The sequence below is a fragment of the Gobius niger genome, assembly GCF_951799975.1.
Source record: "Gobius niger genome assembly, chromosome: 4".
In the NCBI taxonomy this organism is placed as follows: Eukaryota; Metazoa; Chordata; class Actinopteri; order Gobiiformes; family Gobiidae; genus Gobius; species Gobius niger.
Genome location: NC_136855.1, coordinates 29,876,960 through 29,890,610, shown reverse-complemented (window position 1 = coordinate 29,890,610; position 13,651 = coordinate 29,876,960). Strand labels below are relative to the sequence as shown.

Below are 13,651 nucleotides of genomic sequence, written 5' to 3'. Positions count from 1 at the left end.
TTACAAAACTTTAAGGAATTTGTCATTATTTTTAAGCTAAAATGAAAAAGACAATACGCAATGGTTGCAAGAATAAACAATAAAGTTTTAAAAGTAGTAGATTTTGCTTACTATCTCCTTTCAAATTTTGTTCAATGTGCTTGTTTTACAAGAGGCCCCAGACCCCACTTTGGGAACCACTGGAGTAGACTGATAATCATTTATAATTTTTTGCCATTTTAATAGTCAAATCCACAAGATTAATATTAAGACAATGCAAAAATGCCACTTCTAATCAAATAACGAAAAAGCCAAACAATACTTTTTTCCAACTTTTTACAAACCTAGTCACTCCTCTCAAATATCTCCCCTACGTGTTGAATCCAACAGAAAGAGACTTTCCCTTTGTCGATTCTTGTGCAGAGGCTGCTGCTATCAGAAGTCACACTCACAACAAGCTGTCACCTCAGCCCCAAATCCACTTTCTACAAGGTGTTATCGAGATGAAAAACCCCAATGACAAAATACACATTTGGTGATGCATCAAAAAATCTTCCAATGACATGACAAGGTGAAAACCTAGGATTTTCCACCCAAATCCCAACATGAGAGCAAGTAGAGCAAGTATCACTTCTTCAAATGTGAGTAAATCTGTCAGACAAAAACTTCATGTTGCCGTAAGAAAATAAATGTAACCTTATACATTTGTGTGTGTCTTACAAATCATTTATTTTATTCAATGTTAATGGTATATAGTTTGGAAATATTAGAAAGATCATGTTATTTTAGGTTTGCCTATTCCAAGGGGCCACAGATGGTGGTTTTAAACCATTCCCCACCTTTATTTAGGCTTGAAACCTCAATGCCAGTTCTGTCTTACAATAAAAAAAAAAGTATTTTTGGAGATTTTAAATGTGTGGAATTATCAAACATGCAGTATAAAGTACCATCTCTGGTGATGTCAATAATACCCCCTAAGGCCACAAAAACCTGGTCTGAGGGACTTTCTTTGGGATCCCCTGGTCTATTCAGCTGCATCACTTGATACTTCAGTAGCTATTCGTGCCACTACTTTCCACCACTACTAAATAAAAATTTCTGTGACCGATTAAGATGTCAAGTGATTAAAAATTAGTCTGTATTAATGCGTTTGATTATCCATCCATACATTAATCCATGTTCTTCCGCTTTATCCGGGGTCAGGTCGCGGAGGCAGCAGTCTTCGCAGAGATGGCCAGACTTCCTGATCCACACAGACCTCCTCCAGCTGTTCTGGGGGACCCCGAGGCGACACCAGGCCAGCTCAGAGACATTGTCCCTCCAGTGTGTCCTGGGGCTTCCACGAGGCCTCCTCCCCATAGAACATGCCTGCCTTTTGGGTCATTACCCAGATCTCATGACCATAGGCGAGGGTAGGAACGTAGATGTATAGGTAATCAAGAGCTTTGGCGTTTGGTTATTGTTAACATATTCATTATGGGTAGTCTGGAAGAACGTCATGCTCTATTTTGAATATAATTTTATATATGGGTCAATTTGTAAATAATAGTTATATTCTCTCATTTTGAACCCGGAAGCAACAACGATTTTTTTTTCTTTCATTGAGCATCCATAAGCTCAAGTTATTTATGATGCAAGCGAAATAAATGTGTGACACAACAGACTGTTATGAACTCTGCTTAGAACATAGCCTCTGTGTTGAAATAGGTGAAAACATTTGATTTGTGTGTCAAAATTAAATAAAAACGAACCAAAAAAGATATAACTTATTGAAGCATCTTTGAACATATTCCGTTATAGTGCTTATGGTTTGGAAAGAGTTGTTCATGGTCATATCAGAGCAAGAGACAAAGGCTGGAATCAATGTAGGATAAGAATAGACATTGGAGGTAGTCGGATATTACTGTAGATGCGATCTGAGCCTCGTGTGGAGCTTACCTGATTGGAGTATCTCATGCTGACGTTGCGCTGGTCCTGGCGCGGCACATAACGATGAATAGGGTCGATATCTTTCGGGCTAATTAGCTCATCCACTGCAATGCACACACAAAACACACCCACAAGCGCTCAGACATGGAACAGACGAGATGGACAGAGATACCGTTTAATGCCCACAAGGATGACAAGGCTAATGGATGACGTATAGGAGAAATCAACAAGTTATCATTAGCTTTCATAAGCACAAAGATACTGTATTTTCTCCCACATATATGCAGCTACAGTGCCTCTCGAAAGTATTCATACACCTTGAACTTTTGCACATTTTGTCATGTTTACAACCCTAAACATAAAGATTTTATTTCGATTTTTTCCTTTTACTGAACGTTCACACACAAGTAACAGACAACTGTGAAGTGAAAGCAAAATGATACATGATTCTGTTATTTTTCAAAAAATAGAAAAGTAAGTAGGTAAGTTGGCAGTGGTGCTATACTCTTTCCATTTCTGAATGATGGATTGAATAGTGCTCCGGGAGATGTTTAAATCTTGGGAAATCTTTGTGTAACTTAACGCTCCTTTAAACTTCTCCACAGCTTTATCCCTGACCTCTCTGGTGCTCCTGGACCTTCATGATGTTGTTTAGTGACCAATACACTCCGACCACAGCTCTGAGGGCCTAAAAGAACAGCTGAAATTATACTGAGAGCAGATTACACACAGGTGGCCTCTGTTTAACCGTTAGGCCAAGGAGTGAACATTCTGGAGTCATTAGGAATGTTATAAAGGCAATTTAATGCACTCAAAAAATGCTGTATGAATACTTATGCACGCCCTACTTTTCACTTTTCTATTTTTTGAAAAATAACAGAAACAGGTATCATTTTGCTTTCACTTCACAGTTGTCTGTTACTTGTGTGTGAACGTTCAGTAAAAAAATCAAAATAGAATCTTTATGTTTAGGGTTATAAATATGACAAAATGTGCAAAAGTTCAAGGTGTATGAATACTTTCGAGAGGCACTGTATATTATACAGTCAATAAAGAAGGATCCGATTAAGGATTTAGCAATGAGTTTCAAAGAAGAGCAGTTTCAAAGAGCTGCTTTGCATTTTAATAAGCTATATGATTAGCATTGGGAGAACAAAAAGAGGACATATTACCCAGCAGCTTGGCAATATTGTACAGAGCTTGACCCCACAAGAAGACGTTTCCATCATGGCCACTGTTGCTAGGGAAACGCTTCTGGCTGCCATGTTTGTTTTGCTCAGCCTCCACAAAGTCCGCTGGGACGTGGTAGTATTTAGGAATGATAGCATGACCTGGGAAGAGGAACAAAGATGGATTCAACACAAATAAATTGATGATGTTAAAAAAGAAAAAGAAACAACGACTGATAAGACTTGAGACAGAAACGCATGAGGCCATGATATGTCTGCGTGCAACATACTGCATATGATTAGCATAACTATGGATGAGAATAATAGATTTAGATTTGCTGCAGTAAAGCTTTAGTGAAGTGGTGCCTATGTTGCAATTCAAATACAAAAGAACACATACAGGGCTGGGCAACTTACTTTTTTATACCAGTACTTAAATGGTACTTCAATTACAGTACCAGAATGATACATTTTCAGTATGCTATGAATAAAAATAACAGTCCCTGCACCTTGCAAGCTTTTTTTTTTAACCTCCTTTTTGACCTCCATCAGGCAAATCAGATGCCACAAATCAGAATAATTTTTTGTACCTGTGTTGCATTATCTCTTATCTATAACCGAATAGACTAGAATCATATTGTCAAAATTCTGTGTGCTGAGACAAACACGTACGTTTCTTAGTTCTATCAGGACCCACACGGCATTGTAAGATTTATTTTTATTGTATACCAGTTTTACTTTTAACTCTTTTGTCTTGGTATTACACTGATGACATCGCATCCAGTCCTATCAACATTACAAATGGATTGTTCCAACACATGTTTGCAACATGGCAATAGCAGTTTCTTTAACTATATAGCATCAAGAGCAAAAAAAATCCAAAGCTTTTTTACCAGACATAGATTACACTCATAAAGCGCAATCATTAGTACTGCAACTGAAATCACAAAAAACTAATTGGGTAATACAAAGTAATAGAGCGGGGTTTATGAGCTAATTTGAGGCTGCTATTTTTCCAGGATTCTCTAGTTATTTATTTTTTTACGAACGGTGATGAAAAGTCACAGAACTTTGTTTTGTGTCTGTCTTCACAGCTCATAACAATCTCAAGAACTGTGCACATGGTACCATTAACAAAATGTAAAAAATACTATTGTTCCTTCAAGTTCTCCAATTAACTTGATGGGTATTGTTAGTTATCACATATCCAATGCAAAGACACTGTGGAGACATTGGGGCCAACTTAAGTCAGCGCCATATTATCCTCTCTTCTCTCCAATTATGCCTCTTCCACTATAGACGGACCCTAAGCTGCAGTTATCCTTATCATTTGCCTGTCTCCCCTCTCTGCGCAGGTGAAAAGTGCATGATGCTTGAAAAGAGCACGAGTTAACTCCGATGTAACGCCCCCGTGAGTCTCAGCCACAGTATGAGGTCTATGAATATGGAGGGCTGGATAAAATAACGGGAAGTTTTTTAGCACTCAAAAGAAGGCATGGAGAACAGAACTGTGCACACAACTTTGAGGCTCTATATCTGTGCACACGTATGGGTTTTTCCTTCTTCTGCGTGCTCTCAAACAGTATTCCTCACCCTCATGTGAGTGGAAGATGATAGGTTCAAGCAGCTCCTGGTATTCTTTGACTTGGGCCTTGTTGCCTCGGAAGATACCTGCAAAACGCAAATGAGGATTTAAGCACCGACAACTCCAGACAAAACATTGGGATATGAGTAAAGTTTGAAATGAAAATAATAAATTAAGTTATGCATAAATCACAAAGATAAATGTGAAGTTTCTTTGTTGAACACATGTAACTAGTGAGTGACACTTCAAGGCTTTCTTGGCAAAAAGTCTTGTAAAGATTTGGAGCTTCAGAGCCACTTCATTCCATTTGAACACTGACCTCTTGTGGACAACCTTTATTATTGCGACTTCTCATATGACTGAAGAACCAACACAACCAAATCGACATGTGCAAAAGAAGTCAGAGCTAATTTAGTCAACTATTTGCTATAGATCGCTCTTTGTGCGTTTCCCACGGCCAGGCGCAGAAAACCTGCACCATATAAATGTAAGTATGAACCTGAAAACAACACATTTAACGCTGAAATGCTCTGAGCCAATGAGCCGCTTGACACACTGATACACGACTCGCAGAGTGAAGCACTATGAAGCAAAATGCATCAGGAAGAGCGATGATTGTCATCACAGCATGTAATCCATATTAACACTTGAAGTGAAGTGCTAGCCCACTTTAGCGTCAGGTGACACTAAAACAATATTACAATTTTGAGAATTGGTATAAGATGCACATAGACTTTAATTGTTGATAATCAAGACATAATAAGGTTTCTTGGAAACAATACATTCTTGGTTTTACTTTTGAATATCAAGTCCTGTTTTGTAAAATTCTTGCTGTGTTAATAACTTTATCCAAAAGCAATAGGAACCGCAGCTTACCTTGCATGTTCTGTTCTGATTTATATATTGATTGTGTGAATATTCTTAACAATACACGGTATAACTTTCTTACAGACTAAAGTCCTAACCTTGTGTGTGCAGAAGCCTCATCTTATATCTGACCGTTCCCATATGTTCTTTCCGTTGTATTTCTCACACCTTCCAACCTTTTTCAAAGCGCCTATAAATCCTTCAAGGAAATGACAAAATGTAATTTCCTGTCAAAAGCAACAAGTAGTGTTCCTGCCTTTTCACTGATAACACACTCGAGGTGCTGTTATAGAGGCTGTGGATTCAACAAGACTTACCGTCAATCATCATGTAGATGAAAAATATGGGAAACTCGCACTCGATCCCATCAAAAAGCTGCAAAGAGACAGAGAGAAGAGGAATTACTGCTTTTCCATTTCAGGAGAGGAGACTAGCTCAAGGACTTCAAGGAAATGGATGGCTGAACTTTAGCAGCAGTGAACACAGAAAAGCATGGTTTGTTCTCAAAGAGCACGTTAAGTATAGAAGTGGCTCAGAGCAATTCTGAAGGTCTTCAGAGCCTGATGGGAAATATAAATTGATAAAGAAAAGCATACACACATGGAATATCGACACTTAAAAAAAAAAAAATAGTAATAACAAGCCATTACAATTGTATTTACTGTTTGAATGTACTAGTAAGTAGTAGTAGTACTGGCAGTGAACATTCAATAAAGTACAAACCTATAGCATGATCAAACTGTTAAATAAGCACAGACTGGCTCCCACACTAGTAAGTAGCTGTCTCCCTACATCCATGTGGAACTGGCAAAGAGAGCAGTCTATTCGTTGGAACCAGTGACTAATCGCTAGAAGATAAACAAAAACATGCACTTTAGCATGACATAAAAAGACATGGGCCATATTGTTACTCATCATTTATTCATGTGATTTAAAAGCACTGTCTATCTAAATTCACCCATGTCTACTTGAGTCAGTGACTATTGCATAGGCCGTGTTTGTGTGTCGCACTCATCAAAGCGTTCAGTGACCCCTGCAGTCCGGGACGTGAGTGTGCATTCGTAATGCTCTAAACACTTATCCAACTCTCTAATGCTTTAATTAAACCTTACCTGCTCCGCATAAACACTGGGCTGTTGATTGACTAACTGATTGACTGACTGTATAATCAATGTGAAGTATAGGAGCCTCTGTTTTACAGTGAAACTTTTCAGTCGGCTGAACCAGGAGAAATGAGAGGCGGCATGTGGAAGCAGCGGGGGAGAACTTTGCCCAACTTGAACTGATGCGATGAGTTGTTGCATTAATCTGTGAATCTTGCTCAGCCAGAAATCCTATTATAGATTTGAGTCACTCTACACACATAAGGCTGTTTGGTTACATGTCGAGCAGGCAGCAGAATAAACTGTATGCTCATCTCTGCAATTTCACAGTTTATTGAATCGAATATTTATTTAAAAAACGTTTAATCCAATTTTATAAATGTAACGTATAATCAGCTAAATGTCTGGCACTATGCATATATTGATAAATGCACAGCTGTTTAGACAACTGTAAATGTCTTGTTAAACTATTAACATATATTTGTTAATTCTGCTCTTTCCAGAAAGCTTTGGATGATTATTTCTTACCAGGAAAGAACAAAACATGTCCTTCCTGATCACTGGTTTGACATTTATTGTATTCCCATCATCCAGAAGTGTTCCATAGTAGCAAAGGGTTTCAAAGAAACATTTTCTGAACTTGGTTATTTCTGGTTCAAAAGTGTTTCACCTCTCATCCAAGAAGCTTTATCAGTTCTGCAGTTAAGAACACACTGAAATACTTTGGAGATATAGTCAGTTGCACAAACTTTAAGTTTGGAAGCTTGATCATCCCACTCTCCATTTTACAGTAAACCTATTGCCACTGATCACTACGGTGTGGTATGGCTGCCTTTTGCCCAATAGATGCAGAGAGTTAACATGTGGCAACCAGTGTGTGACTCGAAAGGTGCTAAATCAATCCAATATCACAGGTTGTCTTGAATAGGTATCTTAGTGCTGACTAGTCTTAAAGTTAAGCTTTATGCACTGAGTTTGTGGTTTATAAGGCAAACTGTATTTTATTTTGTTTGAGTTTGAAATTCTTGAATAAACAAATATAAAAGAAATCCCTGGGTAACAATGAGTAGAAGAAGGCTGCCCAGTTACCTATTACAAACAAAAGATTGTAAGAGTTGTCAAGATTTTCAAGTACAGCAATGCACTTATTTTTGCCAAAGGATAAAAATCTGCTCTCTGTGGCCTTGCATGCTGCTCTGAAAGAGATACTATCTAGCAGGAACAGTTGGAGAGAGGAGGTGGAATAGAAAGCAAAGTTTGTCCCGGAGTGGTAGCTGAGGCAGTCACCCTGCGTGGCCTGTGCTTTTGGGCCTGTCGAGCCAGTAAACAGGCAGGGATCCCCAGTGTTTTGTGCTCGAGCGGCTCCACTGATTGGTGAAACTGTCTATCACACAGACTGCTGCGCCCCGTCACTGGTAAAGAGACAGAGTGCAGAGGCGGCTGCCCTACAGCGGGCTCCCTCCTAAACACCAACAACAAGTGCATTCAGAGCACCCCCGCCCACGCATCTACTGGTGACTGCTTCTTCAGCAACTGTCAGAAAACTCCCTTGGTATCGCACAAACATTCTACAAGTCAGAAGAGGTAACATCTCATTCAGAGCAGACAGTTCGGCAAATATATATCGATAAATTACTGTTATTTAAATCACGAGAATAAATGTGCAATAATAATATGGACAAACATAAAATTTAAATATTTCATGACCTGATACTATGTTAAAATGAGTAATTCACTTTTTGGTTCTCGTTTAGCAGCACAGTGCCAGAAAGTTCAGATTTTTTCTTATTCTGGGTGCGGTGGGGCATTTCTTTTTGGAGTTAGCATGTTCTACCTGTGTCAGGGTGGGTTTACACTGGGTGCTACGGTCTCCCCCCTTGACCCAAAAAGTTCACAATAGACTAAATCCTCCAGCTAGGTATTCCAGCACTAATGGGTCATCCATCAGAAATTGCTAGATGGTCCAATTTACCAATATGGGCTATAAAGAATACCTTAAAGGGACTAGATGCAAGTTGGTCATTTTATACTCACTACTGCCACCTCAGGTCTTATAACTGCAATTTCTATATTAAGCTTGTGCATGACGGCACTTCGGACCCGAATTAACCACTTTTTGAGTGACAGTGCAGGATTTTAGAAGCAGTTGTGGTGAATAGGTCTGGGCTCATTCTACACATTAGGACATCGCTGCAACGTGTAGGGGGAGGAAAATACAGAATTTTAAGATTGTCAAACTCCGTATAGTCCCTTTAAACGTAATCTGTTTAAAATTAGATTTTCAGACAACTTGATAAGAAGAAATACGGTAAAACAAAACATCACAAAAGCATTCAGACAGTTATTACAATTATCAACATATTACATTTTTGTATTGCATTGTGCTGCTCCAATTATCCGGCTTTGATAGACATAATGATGTGATCAGTTAAAGCAGAACTAAGTAAGTCATGCCCCTTGAGGCCATACGCGGCACTGCAGGTGTCGTAGCATGTTGTGTTACTTTTTTTACACATTAATTGTCCGTGACAGTAAATGCTACGCTGACAGAAAAGACAAAGTGACAGACTGATATTGTACCTAATGCCACAACTCAGTGACACAATGAAGGTAATATTTTTCACTCAAACTTGGCTGTAAACACTGCTAAAGTGGCACTAGCCCAGTTAGCTTTGCCCGTTAGCCTGTTAGCTTCATCTTCGTGATTCCATTAGTGTGTATTGGGTGGTTTTCTGGACAAAGACACCAGGGGGAGATGAAAGACCCCCCAATCATCCCATCAACACTTGTATTAACACCAGATGGACTACAAAAAGGATTCATTATAAGATAAGAGATAAGATAAACCTTTATTGATCTCACAAAGGAGAAATTCACTTGTTACAGTCAGCGTTCAAGAAGAAGAGTTAATAAAGTGCAGCTGATGCAGAGATTATTGCACATGTTAGTTTACAGAGTAAAGTAAACAAGTTACAACTTCTTCTTTAAAGTTGATAACCTCGTAATGGAGCTTGTTAGAGGGTGGATATAGTAGAATTAACTGAACATTTAGGCCTTCAACTGTACATGTTAGAATTCCTTGATGACTTCAGTTCTTGTTCGGTGTTTCTGATCAATATCAATCAATATCTTACACAATTGGGGATTGATAATTACATGTTAAACATGTGCGGCTGTAGTTCTTACATGCCGACTTACAGGTCGTAATATTACTCCCGATCAGTGTATACCGTGACATGCTTTTGGAAATATAAAACCATAGTGATATTTATGAGACTGATTGATGCATTAATCTGGCACAGACTCCCCTTCCAAGTGATTTCATTGGCGGTTTGTGCTGATGTAGGAGCAAATATATTACAGTAAATAGGCGGAAGGAAATTTGCCCTGGTGGGATATTAAGTTTATGAAACTGGCATCAGAGTCTTATCTATAAATTGGGTTGCCTGCTGCATAGACAACTCAAAGCCCAAAGTCAGGCTAATAAATAATGCTAATTCATTGCCTTGAAGTGTTTGTATCGTTTCAGCTCTAGGTAGAAGAGACTTTTGATTATCGGTGACTGGGCTGTATTGGTTGAGAGGAGGATGTTTTGTTTCCATCTTTAGAAGCTTCTTCTTCGCCATTATAAACAAAACGTAAGACCTCCTTTACACCATATTCTGATGACAGTGAGGTCATCAAAATCCTCAACTCAACCAACTCAGGCCAGTCCTGTCGACAATTCTTGAAATTCTATACTACAATGGACAATTCATGGATGACAGAGAGCCTACACAATCATGTTTCAGCTCCAGGATAGAAGACGTGGAGCGATTTCGAATTAGCTGGTAAGCCTTCAGGCCCCATGTGTGACTTCCGTGTCGGGACATCACAACAGCAAAGCTTACTTGCCTTACCTCAACTTTCTTTTCAGAAAATTTAGCAAATCTAGAAGAGCCCAAGGCAATCTAATTTGCTAAAAGGGGAATATTGTTTCGAGCATTATTCATAGGCGCACGGCAGCTGTGCATGCCACAAGCAGCAATCTGTCAAGTCCTGCTAAAGCACATTGAGAACTGGTCCCTATTGGCAACAAAGGCTTTATATAGAAAAGGTGCAGGACGCTGGTTTATTGCAGAACCTCATAAAGTGGAATAAGCTAAAATGATACAGGACAGTCACATGAGGATAGGTCTTGCATATGGATTTAAACCACGTAAAGCCTAACAATCCACTGCTAAATTCCGACATGCAAATAATTCCAATGATAGCTAAACATAATCTAAATATGTTTAGATTTTTTATCCTCTCTGATTACAATTGCCTGAAGTGACACTGTAAGTGTGTATTGAGTGTGTTTGCTGAATCCATTACGCAGACTTTGGACCGGAAATGGATGACTCGTTTCTATTTACAAGTTGTTTTAGGTCAATATTGCCTCTTGTGTTGAATAATGTTGTATGTGTATAATAGATTATCAGAAAATGCCAGAAAAATGCCTTGATAATATGTCTCCTTTAAAAAACACAAAAGCCCACATCTTGTGTGGCTTCCTTCGCTTGCCCCCTTAGCTCATTAATTCTGCAAGGTTACCTCCGAGGCTACAGCGCGGATTTGTTTTGCATTAAGTGTCAGGCCTTGTGCTCACTCACAACACGCACTCTTCAGTGCAGTTGTGAATGTGCTGTTATTTTGATGGGATCACAGGGGATTCTGTGAAAGGCCAATGAATGCAGCCACACAAATGTAGCCACTTCTTCATACAGACAGACTCTTTAAATGAGGAGTGAAACGCCGGAGGGATCAGTCTGGTGTTCGACTGAGGAAGTATATATATTTTATTTGGAGTATCATCTATACCAGAGGTGGAAAAACTGGAGGCCGAGGTAATTTTGATCATTTTTTCTGCTTTTTCCGTGCCGAAATGCGAATATCAGAGGCACCACTACCACCCCCAGAGTGGGCTCAAATGGCTCTATATTATCATTCAAAAGTGACATGAAAATACATACATCAAAACTGCTAAGTCAATGCAGTTTGAATGAAAAGGAGGATCTTAAGATATCTGCCCCTTTGTTAACATTCTGTTATTTAATATACAATAATTACAATTACCATCAAGTGAGTTCCAATAGTTATCATTAGTGTGGCCCTCTAACTCAATTCAGGTTACACATGTGGCCCCTTATTAAAAAAAATTGCCTACGCCTGATCCATACAAAAGAGCTCTTTTTTTAATGTAATGTGTTGGATGGTAACCTCACAGTTTGATACGATACATAGCTAACAAAAACCTCATATGATGATATTCTTAACCTTTTTAAATCGGAGCAACTACATGCTCCATATTTTTTATGATGTACATTTGTTTTCATCTGCATTGTGCCTCTTCTTCTTAAATAATTAAGTGAATAAAAGACTTGGAGGTATATATACATACCACAATATAGTCCACAACTTAATATCGCAATTGTTGTTTTGAACTTGCACAAATGTAGTTTTCAAAATGGTCAGGACTGTTTTTCGGGGATAATATTTCAAGCTCATTCCTTTCATTGATACAGTATAGCATTTGTTAGAAGATACCCACCTTCATCTCAGCAGGTTTGTAGTAGCGCCTGTTCTTGTCCTCGTTTGCTGTGCGGTAACCGTCCCGGAGGAATCTCTTAAAGCCATACTTGCCCCGCAACTTTCTCACTATCTTGTCCAGCGTTTGGCTGTAAAGGGCATCATCGTCTACGGCAAAAGCGGGGTAGCTGATCGTGGGAAGCAAAGCTGCATCTGTGTTCTGTGAAAGCAAAATTACATTCATGGTAATATGTCATTTCTTTGTGATCCTCAGCAGACAACAGATCTTGATCCAGTGTCCAAGTAAGGAGTAGGCTGCACTTTTCACTAGGGCTGGGTACCGTTAAACGATACCAGTACAGTATGGACAAAAACGTTGAGGTTCTACAGGTACCAAAAATATAAAAGTATCGGGGAAAAAAAAAAGATATCTTTAGAGACAAAGTTTTGATGCCTGTTGGTCCAGGGACAGCATTAAAGAATGTTACCTGTTTGTTTCTGCTCAATATAATGATACACATTTAAAAGAAAGAGTCCTTTATGGAATGAATTGACATAATTGTTCTGTTTTCTAGATCAGCAGTTCCCAAAGGGGGGTTGTGAGGCCTTGCGTGGGGGTCCCCATATGATTTCAAGGTGAAATAAAAACTTTTTTGTTTTGTATATTTGTGTGTAAAACAGCATATACATAGTGAAATCTATTCAGTCAGTCTAACAGTTTAAATACATATTAACTTGATTTTTTAATGTTTTTTTTCCTGCCCTAAAGTAGCATATGAGGGAGTAACTTCTCGAGTTGTTTACGTGTTAATTTTTGGGGTCCCAGCCTGAAAACTTTGGGAACCCCTCTTCTAGATGACAAATATTTTATTATAGGCATAAAACAAATCATTCAGGCATCTGTATCGAAAACCAAGCATCATTAAAGTACTGGTATCAAAATAATAAAAAAAAAACAGTTCCCAGCCCTACTTTTCACCCAGCCAGCTGTCAGCAACCATTCTTTGCTGCAGCTCTAATGTCCATGTTAATGTCCTCATGGGTGAAAATGGAACTTGATATCAGCTCGGAGACACATTTAGTGAAGCTACAGCACATGTTTGAAATTGGAGATTGAATTCCAATATTGCAGCAGAAGAGGTAGTGATATTACATTGATATTTTATGATTATCCTGAAGTCTATTGGCCCTTCTGCACTTCTTTCGGGCCTTGAACATCTATCTCCTGTGGCTACAGCACCACTCGGATGGCCTAATTACCACTCATTTCCTCTGCGGCTGATGGCTGCTATTCTGCCCGACACATTGAGCTGGGAGATGTGATCATTTAAGTGTCTGTGAGCTGGGCGGTAGATGGAATGAATCTGACTCCACGAATCGAGCCGTACCACCCACAGATCTGCTGCCAACATTTGCTTTTTCCAATAATCGTCTACAGTGACTAGGAAACATCATCAAAAGGAATGGTG

General features: G+C 39.0%; 1 protein-coding gene across 4 annotated transcripts in view; it reads right to left on the bottom strand.

Annotated features, from left to right (window-relative positions):
- The window catches only part of phkb (phosphorylase kinase, beta), a 106,901-nt gene that overhangs the window by 46,591 nt on the left and 46,659 nt on the right, over positions 1-13,651 (bottom strand). For all 4 annotated transcript variants that reach the window (XM_079554679.1, XM_079554677.1, XM_079554678.1 and 1 more), the window contains 5 exons: positions 12,205-12,402; positions 5,847-5,904; positions 4,671-4,748; positions 3,081-3,239; positions 1,918-2,012 (listed from right to left, as the gene is read on the bottom strand). In XM_079554679.1, the coding sequence (XP_079410805.1) occupies positions 1,918-2,012; positions 3,081-3,239; positions 4,671-4,748; positions 5,847-5,904; positions 12,205-12,402 (588 nt within the window). The remainder of the gene's footprint in view (positions 1-1,917; positions 2,013-3,080; positions 3,240-4,670; positions 4,749-5,846; positions 5,905-12,204; positions 12,403-13,651) is intronic.